The sequence below is a fragment of the Sphaeramia orbicularis genome, chromosome 8 (assembly GCF_902148855.1).
Source record: "Sphaeramia orbicularis chromosome 8, fSphaOr1.1, whole genome shotgun sequence".
NCBI classification, from domain to species: domain Eukaryota; kingdom Metazoa; phylum Chordata; class Actinopteri; order Kurtiformes; family Apogonidae; genus Sphaeramia; species Sphaeramia orbicularis.
In genome coordinates, this window is record NC_043964.1 from 2,249,937 (window position 1) to 2,264,946 (window position 15,010).

At 33.2% G+C, this 15,010-nt stretch overlaps 1 protein-coding gene across 1 annotated transcript in view; it reads left to right on the forward strand.

Moving 5' to 3' along the window:
- The first annotated feature begins 1,539 nt into the window (after positions 1–1,539).
- The window catches only part of LOC115424763 (transmembrane protease serine 9), a 33,146-nt gene continuing 19,675 nt past the window's right edge, over positions 1,540–15,010 (forward strand). The window contains exons 1-2 of the mRNA XM_030142182.1: positions 1,540–1,666; positions 13,558–13,578. Of these exons, the coding sequence (XP_029998042.1) occupies positions 1,612–1,666; positions 13,558–13,578 (76 nt within the window). The 5' untranslated portion in view covers positions 1,540–1,611. The remainder of the gene's footprint in view (positions 1,667–13,557; positions 13,579–15,010) is intronic.

Below are 15,010 nucleotides of genomic sequence, written 5' to 3' on the forward strand. Positions count from 1 at the left end.
AGACCAAGTAGATGTTAAGTGGGTCAGAACCAGTAAAATATTATCAGAATAAGTTCAAATTTTGTCTTTGTTTGGTGTAAAAAAAAAAAAAAAAGTTAAATTACATGAAAATGTTTACATTATCAAACTATGTTTACTAAAAATTTGAATAACCTGAACAAATATGAACAAACAGAAATGTCTTAAGAAAAGTAAATGCAGTTTTTTCAATATTCTGCCTGTTATTAAATGTTTTGTGCGATTGTAATGCACATGTGTAAATGACAAACTAATAAACCGAGGCAGAATATTGTTAAAATTACACGTGTTAGCTTACCGGCCGACAGGCTGTAAGCTACTGTTGTCATGCGGCATCCGGCGGCATCGTCTGTCGTCTGTTACAAAACTTTCAATCGTCTTCTTCTCTGAAACTACAATTCTGATTGACTTCAGACTTGGTATACAGCTTCTGTATGATGATGTCAACAAAAGTTACAGAAATTATTTGGATCTGGATCTGATTCTGGATTTGGTGCCACTTTGAAAAATGTCCCCATGATAAGAGAGAGGAAGTGGATGGATGCAATAACTCAGTAAATATAAATGATCTCCAGTGTAAATGTCTCCAGTCCAGCCCTGATGGGGAGATGACCCAAACATAATGTCCACATGCTGATCAGGATCTTCTTCTGGATCTGGAACTGATGCAAAATTTAACATGGGCTGTTTTGGGGAAAAAAATTCAATTGTCTTCTTCTCCCAAACTCCAGTTCTGATTGACTTCAAACTTGGTATACAGCTTCTGTATGATGATGTCAACACAAGGGATTGAAATTAAATTATTTGCATCCAGATCTGACTCTGGATTTGGTGCGACTTCGAAAAATTTTCCCATTATAACAGATAGGAAGTGGATTGATCCAATAAATCAGTATCAATGATATGAAGTTGGAATTTGAATTTTTTACAGATCTGATTGAATATGACCAAAACATGGGCAGTTTCTGTAAAAGAATAAATACACAGAACTGGGGGAGAATAAATGGATCTGGATACATTTCCCAAAGCTTTTCATTTGGCCGGTAAGATACAGGGCCACTGGTCTGATTTTATTTCTTAAGACAATTCACGTTGTTCATGTTATTCATATTTATAGATTTGTAGATGTAAACCTGATTATAATAGAATTTTACTTTTTTCACTGTTATTATTTTACTGGTCCGGTCCACTGAAGATCAAACTGGGCTGAATGTGGAACTGAACTAAAATGAGTCTGACAGCCCTGCACTAGAGGAAGATCTATTCACCACAACAACCAGATGATCAGATATGTAAATGCAAACTGCAAACCCAAACTGACTGCAGCTGCCAGATAAATATAGTTACAAAGAAATATGAGTGGAAAAGAAAACTGCAAACAATTAGGCCCATGTGCCCACATACAGCCCCAGAATGACACTAATAATCACCTGTCCCGGCTTGAACAGGTGAGGGAGGCGTGGGTGTGTCCTCCGACAGGTAACACAGAGTCAGATGTGAAGAGAGGTGTGTTTATGTTAGAGGAAGTGATAAGGAGGAGCGACAGGAAGGTTATTTATACAGGAGCAGATCCCATCGTATGGATTTTCAGCCATGACGTTCTACAGAGTGATCTATGTGTTGACTGTGCTGACCGTGCTCACACCAGGTAAGGACCGTCACTGGACACACCTGAACCAATCAGATTAGCCGGTTTAGACACTGACAGGACAGGTGTACAAGGAAGTACTGCAGTATTTCTACTACTGCCACATATTTGGATGACATAAACTAAAGTTAAAAGTATTTTATGCTTCTCTCAACATATAGAAACGACTTCTAAAACTGGACTGGAAAGAACATCCTCTTTTTTTTAACTGTTTATTTTGGATTTTTAGTGTCATGGAAGCCAAAATTGTGAATAATTAAAAAGGAGATCAATTTAGTGCAGCCTCATTTCAGTAATAAAAGTACGTTTTCTTCAATCTCAGTGTTATCTAGATAAATAAGGGTTACTTGATGGTATTTTAGGCAGACAGTCGTCTTCCTGAAATGTTTTAAGAATGTTTGGATACAGAAGTCAAATGATGTCATTTGTTTTGTCAGTCATTCAGTTCAAGAGCCTGTGTATCAAGGTTATTATCGTTAACGAAAACTAACGAAATGACCAAAACTAGAATTGTAAAAATTCAAAATTTCAAAATTGTAAAAATTGCTACTAACCGATTGCACTTTATGTATTTATTATAATTTAATTGTATTTTAAATTGTATTTTATTGTGTTTTAATGGTATTTTAATTATATTTTTATTTGTACTGTTTATTTGTACTTCGCACTGTAAAGCACTTTGTGACTGTCTGTGAAAAGTGCTCTATAAATAAAATTTACTCAGTTAAAAACATTTTTATTAGGTCCAATTAGTTTTCGAAGACATAAATGTTGCTTCTTTTGTGGCTCTTCCATTAATAATTCAACAAAGGGTGTTTAATGTTGTGTGATCTGCACAGCACTGTATGCTATTGTGTTACAGAAATAAAATTAATTTGTTTTAATGAGTTTGCACCAAGGTCGTTATCGTTAACGAAAACTAACAAAATGACCAAAACTGGAATTGTAAAAACATTTTTGTTAACTGAAATAAATAAAAACTCTAATTAAAAGAAAAAAAAAGATAACTGAAACTGTATTGTGTGTTTACAAAACTAAGTAAAACGGATAAAAATTATGGATAAAATTCCCTTCGTTTTCGTCTTTGTCAATGTCTGATTGGTACGAAATCGATTTATTTCCCTCCAGCAATTTTATCTAGCAGTCCGTCACTTGTGGTTTCCAGTCGTCTTCTGGTCCCCACTCTACCTGGAAACATGGAGACTAAAGTTGGGAGAAAGCAGCAGAGTCCTGTCTGGGATTTATCTGAATACGACGACAGAGAAGAAGAGAAAAGAGACGACTGAACTACAACTAAACAACAACTAAACTAAAACTAAGCATTTAGAAAAAATGAAAACTAATAAAAACTATCAAACCTGCTCTAAAAACGAATTCAAACCAACTGAATTAGAGAAAAAAAGAGTCAAAATTAAATAAAACTAAACTATAATGAAAAATCCAAAACTATTAGAACCTTGCTGTGTATGCATTTTAATGTGTATAATTACAACTAATGCAGCCAATCTGAATGACTTCCAACTTAATAAAGAGCGTTTCTGTCTTCTGCTGGACAGTTTTCTTCCTCTGCATCTATAAATGTATTTATCGTTTATCACATTTGTCTTGATTGAAGTAAAGCTGATGCTCACTCCTCTGTTTAACACATAACACAAAATACAAAGGGTTTGTCTCAGAAAGCTTTCCTCATTCTTTATCAGAATAACCTTTTTTTTGTTCTCTTTTAATTTGGTTTCAAACACACAATCATTTTTTTTTTTTTTTTTTACCTGGAGAGCAAGATCTTTATTAAAACCATTCAGCTGAAAATAATGGACTTTATAATGGTTTATCCTATTTTACATTTTTCATACTAAGTATAAGAGTTTATTCTCATTTCAGAACTTTTGAAAATGCAGTAAATGAGACTGTGAAACTGTTACATAAGAGTTAAACAGACTGACAGGTTAAAGGTTTAATGAGTCCTTTAATGCATACTCTTATCGAGCAGGCAAACTGTCTTTTCTTTGTCTATTTTTGTTAAAAGAGATTTGCAACTTTTACAAACTCAGTTTTCTGATCAGGTGCTCAGCTGTGAATTAAAGGCTGATCATATCTTATTGTGCTCATCAGTTATGACGTGCCCTACCTCAAGTATATATCGGTGTATTGTTGAAAAATGGCACACCTTGTCCCTTATTTCCCTGATTGCAAATGTGTCACAAACCTCAATGTTTACAGAGACATTAGTCATGAGATGACAGAATGGAACGCCCCCTGTGACGCTGTTTGATCAGACTTGGCTTTTCATGCAAACTCATTAAAACAAATTAATTTTATTTATATAACACAATAGCATACAATGCTGTGCAGATAACACAACATTAAACACACTTTGTTGAATTATTAATGGAAGAGCCACAAAAGAAGCAACATTTCTCTTTTATGTATTTACTAGTGCTGTCAAACCATAACATTTTTTAATGAGATTAATCAGAGTTGCTGTGGATTAATTTTGATTAAATATTATTCATTTTTAATCTATATTAATTGTGTTTCATTGTGCATGAGTGAACAGACTCAAGAAAGAGTCAAATACACTTAACGTCTTAACTAAACACCCTCAACAGTTTCAACAAAATGACTTGAAACTAAACGTCTGTAAACAGCTGTTCCGTCTCAGGTTTGTTTGTACTTATATTTCCATCCAGAGGGTCAACGTGCTGTTTAGTGTCTTCCATCTTTATGGGTCGGTTCTGCTGCCTGTCACTACTGGATCAACTGTCCATTTGTGCATGTGCGACTCGAACTCGACTGGGACAAACTGACCCAAATGCATTAGCACAGACGTTCAGAGACATTCTGCTGCAGATGGGTTGTGTTAAAATTTGTAATCAGATTAATCATGATGATGGATTAATCCACATTAACACATTAATTTTGGCAGCCATAGTGTTTACTTGTGTATATCCATTTGAATTAAATAGATTTGGCAGGAAACTATGTTTGTTATTATTACTCAATGTGTCGAACCAAGGTTCTAATAGTTTCAGATTTTTCATTATAGTTTAATTTTATTTAGTTTTGACCTTTTTTTCTGTAATTCATTTAGTTTTAATTCATTTTTAGAGCAGGTTTGATAGTTTTTATTAGTTTTCGTTTTTTTTCTAAATGCTTCGTTTTAGTTTAGTTGTAGTTCAGTCGTCTCTTTTCTCTTCTTCTCTGTCATCGTATTCAAATAAATCCCAGACAGGACTCTGCTGCTTTCTCCCAAATTTAGTCTCCATGTTTCCAGGTAGAGTGGGGACCAGAAGACGACTGGAAACCACAAGTGAACACAAGTGACGGACCCTTAAATATCATATGGTGACAGCAGAGAAAACTGATGGAGTGAAATAAATCGCTTTCGTATCAATCCGACATTGACAAAGACAAAAATGAAGGGAATTTTATCCATAATTTTTCTGTTTTAGTTAGTTTTGTAAACACACAGTACAGTTTCAGTTAGTTATGTTTTTTTCTTTTAATTATAGTTTTTATTTATTTCAGTTAAGGAAAATGTTTTTACGATTCTAGTTTTGGTCATTTCGTTAGTTTTCGTTTACAATAATAACCTTGTGTCGACCATTTGGCAGTAATAAAAGTAAGTAAGTATTGTGTGTAGACCCAGTTTAAAGCTACTCAAACATATATATTTTTTTTTCAATGCAAACCAATGAGCAGCCCATATATTTCGTAATACATTAGTCAATCACAATCCATCATAAATCTACAATTAAATATTACACTGACACAATATAATTAAAACATTTCTGTATATTTGCTCCTAAGCCATTAATTATCGTATTAAATGTATAATTTTGCTCTTCGTTTAATCGTTCTAGTCAACCTGCTTTTAATTATTGTCCATAGACGATCAGGATCGACGTCTTTCCAGTCAGTCGTGTTTGTTGTGATGACAATGTGATTTATGAGCGCAGCTGTCCTTAACCCTCAAAGACCCAAACAGACACCAGCAAAACAAAACCTTCTACTGACAAAAAACCTTTAATAACGTCTGAACCACTAATCCTATCTATACACTGAAGTAAGTCAGGTAAAATACAGTTTGTCGTCTTTTCATGGTCATCAGATATGACTAGGGCTGTTAAAAAATATCAGCTCTGCGGTACATCGTGATATTTCATTTCACAATACTGTAACGATATTAAAAAGTACTGTATCGATATTTTTAGGTATTTATTCAAGTGCAGATATTGTGGAAGTTCATTTCTATTTTTTGTTTTTCTTTATTGTTTATATCTTATTATTATTTGGCACTTTACTGCTGTGCACTTTAAAAATAAAACTTTTTAGTTATTTATAGGTAATTTTTAAGGGGGGGTTATTGTTATTTTATATCAGTATTTTATTATTTTATCAGTAATTTATACTATTTACTAAATGCTGCTGACAGTCGGGGACCTGAGTACAATGTTTCGTTTTGTGTATTTTTTAATATGCTGAAATGATAAATAAACTTGAATCTGAATCTTATTATTTAACACTGTTTTATTACATAATGATCATTTGAAGCATCCTAAAAGCACTTTTTACTGTCTGAGAGGCAGATGGTAGTTCCTTTGGAAACTAGGAGAATTAAAAACATTTTGTAATACAGCAATAGATCCAGTTCTGATCAAATAAAAATGTGTTTAGTATTTGTACATATTTTTGGTGTAATTTAACTCTTCAAGGGTATAATCATTAAAAAAAAAAAAGCCTTTTTAACAGTATCAAAATATACTGTGATATATCGTATCGTGATCCTCGTATTGTGATTTGTATCGTATTGCCAGATTCTTGCCGATACACAGCCCTAGATATGACCCATTTGGACGTTCAGAGGCTCCGTAGTTACCGTGGAAACACTGTCATCTTCTACAACATTGATTCACCAGTAAAACCCACGGAATTTGATAAATGACAGTAATTGGAGACACTTGTTTTTACATTCAGTTATTGATCTCTTTGCTGAAAAAGTTACGTTTTCTTCAGGTTTCCACGTTTCTGATATAATAATCCTCAACATTAATCTTCACTTTTATGAAAATCAACATAATAATTGAATTAAATATGGGAAAATACCTGATTTACACTGAAAAAAACGCAAAACACAGAGGATAATATATAATAAATGGTGATAAATCATTAAAGGAAGGTTAAATAAAGAGAAAAATCCATTAGGGAATTACCACAAAAGTAGCACTGGGTCTTTATGGGTTAAGTAACATTATCTTTACTAATCAGAAACACAAGATAAACCCATGGAATTTGATAAATGACAGTGACTGGAGACACTTGTTTTTACATTCAGTTATTGATCTCTTTGCTGAAAAAGTTACGTTTTCTTCCGGTTTCCATGTTTCTGATATAATAACCCTCAATGTTAATCTGCTCTTCTATGAAAATCAGCATAATCAATTAATTAAATACAAGAAAATAATGATTAACACTGAAAAAATGCAAAACACAAGAGGATAATATATAATAAATGGTGATAAATCATTTAAGAAAGATTAAATAAAGAGAAAAATTCATTAGGGAACTATCACAAAAATAGCACTCGGTCTTTATGGGTTAAGTAACATTATCTTTACTAATCAGAAACACAAGATATTTAGTACTGAATACAATCATTTACGGATCAGTGTTTTATTTAATCAGTGCACATTCATCAGTAATGACTTGTGCAAAATCCTTCCAATAAAAAACGTCATTTTAAGCCAGTTTCACAGTACTAAGTGGAAAACTAGAATTGAAAAAACATTTTCATTAACAGAAATAAATAAAAACTATAATTAAAAGAAAAAAATGATAACTAACTGAAACTGTATTGTGTGTTTACAAAACTAAAACGGATAAAAATTATGGATAAAATTCCCTTTGTTTTCGTCTTTGTCAATGTCGGATTGGTATGAAAGCAATTAATTTCATTTTATCAGTTTTCTGCGCTGTCACCATACAACACTTTTTGGTTCGTCACTTGTGTTCACTTGTGGTTTCCAGTCGTCTTCTGGTCCCCATTCTACCTGGAAACATGGAGACTAAAGCAGCAGAGTCCTGTCTGGGATTGATTTGAATACGACGACAGAGAAGAAGAGAAAAGAGACCACTAAACTAAAAATAAAACTAAACTAAAACTAAGCATTTAGAAAAAAATGAAAACTAATTAAAACTAGCAAACCTGCTCTAAAAACGAATTAAAACGAACCTAATTAAAGAAGAAAAAAAGTCCAAACTAAATAAAACTAAACTAGAATGAAAAATCCAAAACTATTCGAACCTTGGAATGAACCCAGAGGGGTATTCTGGGACTCTGAAACCAGTCGTTTGCATCCATCATCTGCTTATCAGTGGTTTGCATTTTGGCCATATTTGGAAAAAAGGGCGGAGCTGCAGGAGAGACAGAGATCAAGATAATAGTAGTTTATTGGCAATTCTCTGAGCTTCCTCATTTGCGCAACAGTCATTTAATGTGTCGTTAGTTTCACTTATGAACCACACCTGTAGCTAAGATGTCTGACAGCAAAAAATAAAAAGTTTAAATCCATAAACAGAAGTGACCACAGCCCAATTCATCCAAGAAGTGAGCTGTCAATCAAAGCCCGACAGGCATCAAAACCTTTAAAAATGTTAAAATATTATCCCAAGATGAGTTTAGTCTGCTGTCATGTTTTGTGGTGTTTGTCTTGGTTCACCTTGTTCCTCATATGATGATGATGATGAAATTCTTTATTCAGTCCGCACATAATCCACCCAGTGTCAACACTACAAACATTACCAACAGGTTAGTGAGTGAAAAGAAAAAAAAGAACAATCCATCCAAACAAACAAGCAAAAACGGAAAAAAAAAAAAAAAAAAAACTAAACCAGAAAAATAGAAAACATAACCAATGAAATTAATGATAATTTAACGTAGAGTCAAAAATAAATTATTTACTTATTACTTATTAGAGCTTAACAATTGTATCCTTCAAAAATTGCCTTACGTACCATTTTTTTTTAAATATCAAAAATGAGCTGCACATTCTCAAATCCATGCTGGACTCATTCAGTAGTTGAACTCCAACAACACATGTACATCATCCTTTTTTTAGTCTCTTTTCGAGCTTTTTGTACAACAAATTTACAAACAAATCACAAATCATATTTAGAAGAACCTTCGTACACAGACGGAGTCACTTTAATTTGGATTTATACATATTTGCATTATTTTATAGTAAACCAAATCATTAAATTTCATAATATAGGATTTCCTAAACAGTTCATTAGTATGTTCATAGTAACCGGCCTTATTAATAATATGTATGGCTGGTTTTTGTAAGAGGACGACAGTATTTACAGTAGACATTTGTTCTGCTCTCTTTTTCCACTGCTGTTCACCTAATGCTAGTACTAAATACTGTTATCATTGTATTTATGTATTCTAGGTTAGTGGTTGTGTTGAAAATATATGCTGTCATCAGGAGACTGGAAATATTAACTTTCCTGCTTAAGATAAAAAAGCAAAATAAACAATATTAACTGACAAAAATCTAAAGATTAAGAAAAACACAGTACAAAATCCTATTTGGAACTGCAATGGATTGAGTTTTTAGCAACTAAATTGTATTCTTGTTGAACAGAAATAAATTAGCAGCAAAATATATGTAATGCACTGGGCAGGTTGGGCAGCTCATAGCAATACACTGACTGTTAACATCAGGGGTGTAAAAAAATATCGGTATCACAATATATCGTGATATTTCACTTCACGATACTGTATCAATATTAAAAAGTACTGTATCAATATTTTTAGGTATTTATTCAAATGCAGATATTGTGGAGGTTCATTTTTGTTTTAGTTTTTCCAGCTCTTTTATTTCTATATTCATGGGTTTTTTGTTCTGTTGTTTACTATAAAAGTTCTATTGTGATATTGCAGGTCATATGTGTAGTTTTTTTAAATTGATAATTCTGTTTTGTTAAATAATGGATAATTCAAGCATCTTAAAAATACTTCTTGCTGTCTGAAAGAGGCAACTGTTTGTTTTTTTATTGGGAATGCATAAAAATGTTGATATGTTGGATGATTCAGGGACTGAACACTATGGCATCTTATCGCAATAGAATACGAACGTTTAAGCAGGATCTGAAACTGTAATGTCTGTAAAACATTATTTATTTGTGGGGTTTTTTTTGTACTGGTAAAGTTGCATGTTAAAACTTTATTTATTCAAATGTTGCACTATTAGTTTTTCCACAAAATAATCTTTCAAAAAAGAAACGAAACAAAAAATATTGCCATATGAACAATATTGTGATATGTTGTATCGTGATCCTAGTATTGTGATTTGGATTGTATTACCAGATTCTTACCAATACACAACCCGAGTTAACATGCTTTAACTATGAAAGTATAATAAAAATTGTCACTAACTGCTCTCAACATATCAATTATTGTGCAAATTGTAAAGTTTGTCAGTCATCACTCAGATTAATGTATATATTTGTCAGCTGTATAAAATGTTAATGTATAATCTAAACTACAGCAGTTCCATTAACTTCACAAAATGTTCAAGTTAGAAATGTTTCCATATATACATAATATGAAATGGCCAAAAGAGGAAGACATTCCGACAAATAATGAGTTCAGTGCTGTTTACCAGGAGACAGGTGTTGATCGTGGTCTGGCCCAACACAATGGGATTTCTAAAAAAAGTCATGAGATTTATAAACATAAACCATTCCGATAAAAATATTTCCTGCTTTGAAAAAGACAAGTCTGTTGTTTGTGTGGGTTTCATGCAGGCAGAAGCTGAGGAAGCAGTCTAACTGCCTCTTAAAATCTCTGAGGTGGGCAGTTGGACTGGTTTGTTTGGAAACTTAGCTGCAGATGCATTCAGACAATATGACAGTGTGAGCTGATGATTGTGTTAACACCCACACACGGCAGGATTAGCATGTGATAAAGCACAGCAGTTTAATGATAACAGAGCAGCACACTTAAAGAGTTGCTGTTTGGTGTGTTTCTTAATGTCAGTGGTGTTTGACTCTGCAGCTTTAACCTCCTAAGACCCACTGTCCACATTTGTGGACAAGAGTTTCACAACTTTATACAAAAAAAAAAAAAAAAAGAAAAAGAAAAGTGTCCACCACAAAGCACATTCCATAAAAAAAAAACTGCATCTGAAAAAACTGTTGCATCATGATGTTTCCACTTATTTAATAAAAAACTATAAAGCTTGTACTTTGTTGACATTTCCTGGGTCTGAGGAAGATAATTTTCCTTTTTCTTTTTTTACGCAAATATTACTTATGCATAAAAATATACCTAATGGAAAAACGTCAATTTCGCCAAAACTCTTGTTTTTTGATTAAAAGTTTTTGCGCTGGCAAGAGGTGTTTTTTCGCGCATAGCGTAATTGGTATATTATGCAAAACTGCAACAGAAAGACTTTTTCCGCAATGAGATTCATGTGAATAAAAAAACGGATGAGTTTTAAAAGAAACATGGCACTGTATGTGTGAACACACCAGGAAACCCAATCATTTTTTAAAATTTAGCACAGAGGGGTAATATAAAATAATAAAGAATATATCTGTAAATCAACAAGATATTTACATTCATCACCATGTTTATGGCATGACTTAATAAATAAACAAATCATCGCATTTCTGATTTAATAGAAAAACCGACATTCACACTTCAGTTTTTTTGACATTTTGTAAATACGGGTAAGGTTTTGCGCAGATGTCCAATGGAAAAGCGACTACAGACAATATAGTCCACTGATTTTCAACCTCAGGGTCACGAATAAAAAACAAAAAAGCTTGTACTTTGCTGACATTTCCTGGGTCTGAGGAGGTTAATACAAGTTTTTAATGCAGAAGGAGCAGATTTTTTTTTTAAAAAAAAGGATATCATCTGTGTTTTATGCAGTTTAATGAAAGTTTAGGCTGGTGCAATACCTCCACACATTTACACAAGGAATGTGTCCATATTATTTTATTAAATGGACACTTTTGTCCCTGCCTGGGGGGTAAACATGACAAATTCGTGGGGACCAGTGTTTGTGGGGGGGCCATAGAATAGAGCAGTGGAGGGGCCCAGTGGATATACAGTAGAAGTTGTGAAAATGTCGTGTAAGATCCACTGCATAACAGGTGTAGAAGTCAGGAGATGAACTTTGAAGGCATGTTAAATTTTGTTTTCGTTTTCAGTGTCATAAGTGACATTGTTCATGGACCGCATTCCCATGTACATCCCCCCCCCCCCCCCCCCCCCGGTGTGACAGATTGAGAAGATAGTCAATTTCTGTAGGGTCCACAACTATTATGCTTTCATGGGTCCCATCATTAGTAGCGGCGCCCCCTGGTCCCTGTCACTGTTTATTAAAAGTGCTCTGCGGAAAAACATGAAAGGTTAACTAAACATTGCGACAACAGTCCATACCAGGAAATTACATGTTGTGCTACACAGTTGCATGTTTACATACTAAAGATGTTCAAGAACTTGTAAATAATATTTTGTCAAAGCGTAATCACAGGAGCACAGAGTGAGCTTACACTTTTGTCTTCTCAGAAACATTACTTATATAACCATAAAGTAAAACTCCCATTGACCTGAATTAATAATATAGCCAAGAAAATAAGTGTATTAATTTTTTTCATAATTTTCTTTATCGTTTTTAATTGTATGGCTGTCAACAGGCTGAGAATCATAGACACAAATATAACAATTCTTATGCATATACATTTTCATATACATGTATATTTACATACAGATACGTATATAAGTAGGGCTGTGTGTTGGCAAGAATCTGGCGATACAAATCACAATACTGGGATCACAATACGATATACTGATATACTGTTAAATAGCAATTTTTTACTTGATTTTGTTTCTTTTTTAAAAGATTATTTCCTTGAAGAATTGAATTACACCAGAAATCTGCACAAATACTAAACACATTTTTATTGGATCCCAACAGGATCTAATGTTATATCACAAGATGTTCCTGTGTTCAAACTGAAATCATATTTTACAGACATTAGTTTCAGATCCTGTTCAAATGTTCAGATTCTATTAGTTCACAACTAACATCAGAACAGTGTTTGAGTTCAATCCAAACAAAGGAACGAACATTATTTAATAAGAGTGTTAAATAAGAAGAAATAAAATTGAAACAAAAACGAAAAACTAAAAAAAGTAAAATGAACCTCCATAATATCTGCATTTGAATAAATACCTAAAATATGGAGACAGTACTTTTTAATATCGATACAGTATTGTGAAATGAAATATCACGATATATTGCAGAACCAATATTTTCTTACAGCCCTATATACAAGTGCTTCTTCACATACATAATATGTGTACAGCTTCTACCTCCCATAGTTTCACCATTCCACCTCCATAGTTGGTCTGACTGTCATTTATTTTTATAATATGTGCAACAGGGATAAGAATAAATGAGTATCAGTGTTTACAAATGTATTAAATTTGACAAATCTTCAGTTTTACAACTCCTCATATATTTACGTATATGGCCAGAGGGTTAACTGAGTAGTCAAACCACTTAATTGTCTGTGATTATAGCAGTGTCTACTTGTGAATTATCATTGTGTAATAGTTGTTTGCCTTACGTTTTAATGTACAGGCACACAAACAGATATCTGCTATATTTTGTTATGCATGCAAATCCCACCCATATTCATTATGAATTTAAGAATATATGTTTTTTAAAGTAGTGATCATATGAAAATTCAAAAACATGAAAATTCTGTTCTCACTGCTTTAATACACCTGTTTCAGTGACACCCCCCCCCAATCACTGGGTTCATTTAATGCAGTGTAACTAACTGTGTTTTTGTTTTTCACTTTTCAGAGTCTCAGTCACAAGAGGATGGTGAGTATATGTTTGATTTGTGTCAAAGCTGAACTGACATGGCAACAATAGTAGAGCTGCAACCGGTTAATCGATTAGGTGCTTGAAGCAGATGCAAAAATTCCCGATTCGATTAATCGACTGGAATTGATTGAAGGGAAATATTCTATAGCAGTTTTCCTGAACTGCAGCATCTTTGTGCGTCACAATAAGCGTCCATGTGAAACACAACAGTGGAACCAATGTTTAACAGCAGAGAAATGAAAGAAACAAAGCTTTGTTCAGAAGAATTGTGGTTGAATGATCTTTTTGGATCACTTTGAGTCGATTAATCTGTTGCAGCTCTAAAAAAATAGTGTCAGAGCTTTTGTTGGGTAGAAATGTTATTATTTGTCAAAGGCAGATTATATGTTTCTGGATGCATATTAACCCTTTAACCCAGTGGTTTCCAACCTTTTTTGGCTCGTGACCCCATTTTAACATCACAAATTTCTGTCGACCTCAGACATTCAAAACGGAGATTTTTTTTTTTTTTTGCTAAAATTAATTTGTTTTGATCCTGTAATAGTTTGCTGTACTATATTACAAATAAATGTTAATTTTAGAGGACATTTAGTCTATATAATGTATATTGTTGTGGACAGAGGCAGTAAATCCAGGTGTAGATTACTGCACAAAGGGAGAATTTGATTTTCCTTGGTCAGGATCTGTCCAGTCAGTCCAGCTGTGATTTACAAGGAGGACAATTAATACTGAACAAACAAGAAAAGAAACTATGAATTATGAAAGAGCTGCAGCATCTGAAACTGACCACAATGAACATTTGACACAGAAACAGAACCACAGTGCTGCAGTTTCACAACCACAGTTTGTCTTTTATGTATTGGGATTGTCTCTGTCAACTCACCATATATTTTTTACTGGTAAGTTTTTATTTTTATCAATTACTAGAAATTTCAGGCGACTCCATTTGAATTCCAGGCGACCCCAAGGTTGAAAGCCACTGCTTTAACCCTTGTTATTATCGTCTTTATATACTGTAGGTAGTGGTTGTGTTGAAAATATATGCTGCTGCTTTTTAATCTTGATATTTCTACTTCAGCCTTCTGTCCTGCCATCAGGAGACTGGAAATAATATCTTTCCTGGTTACATTGACGCTAAGAAAAACAAGTATTGTAAATATTACACTGAATATTAATTGATAAAAATCTAAATATCAAGAAAAATACAGTTAAAAGATTGATGTAGATATTTGTCACTAACTGCTCTCAACCAATCAATTATTGTGCAAATTGTCAAGTTTGTCAGTCACACAGATTGATGTATATATTTGTTAGTTGTATAAAATGTTAATGTGTAATCTTAACTTCCGTTAAAATATCAGGAAACAACCATGAAATACTTCAGGAAAAAATGTTTCCATAATAAATACATACATAAATACATAAGAAA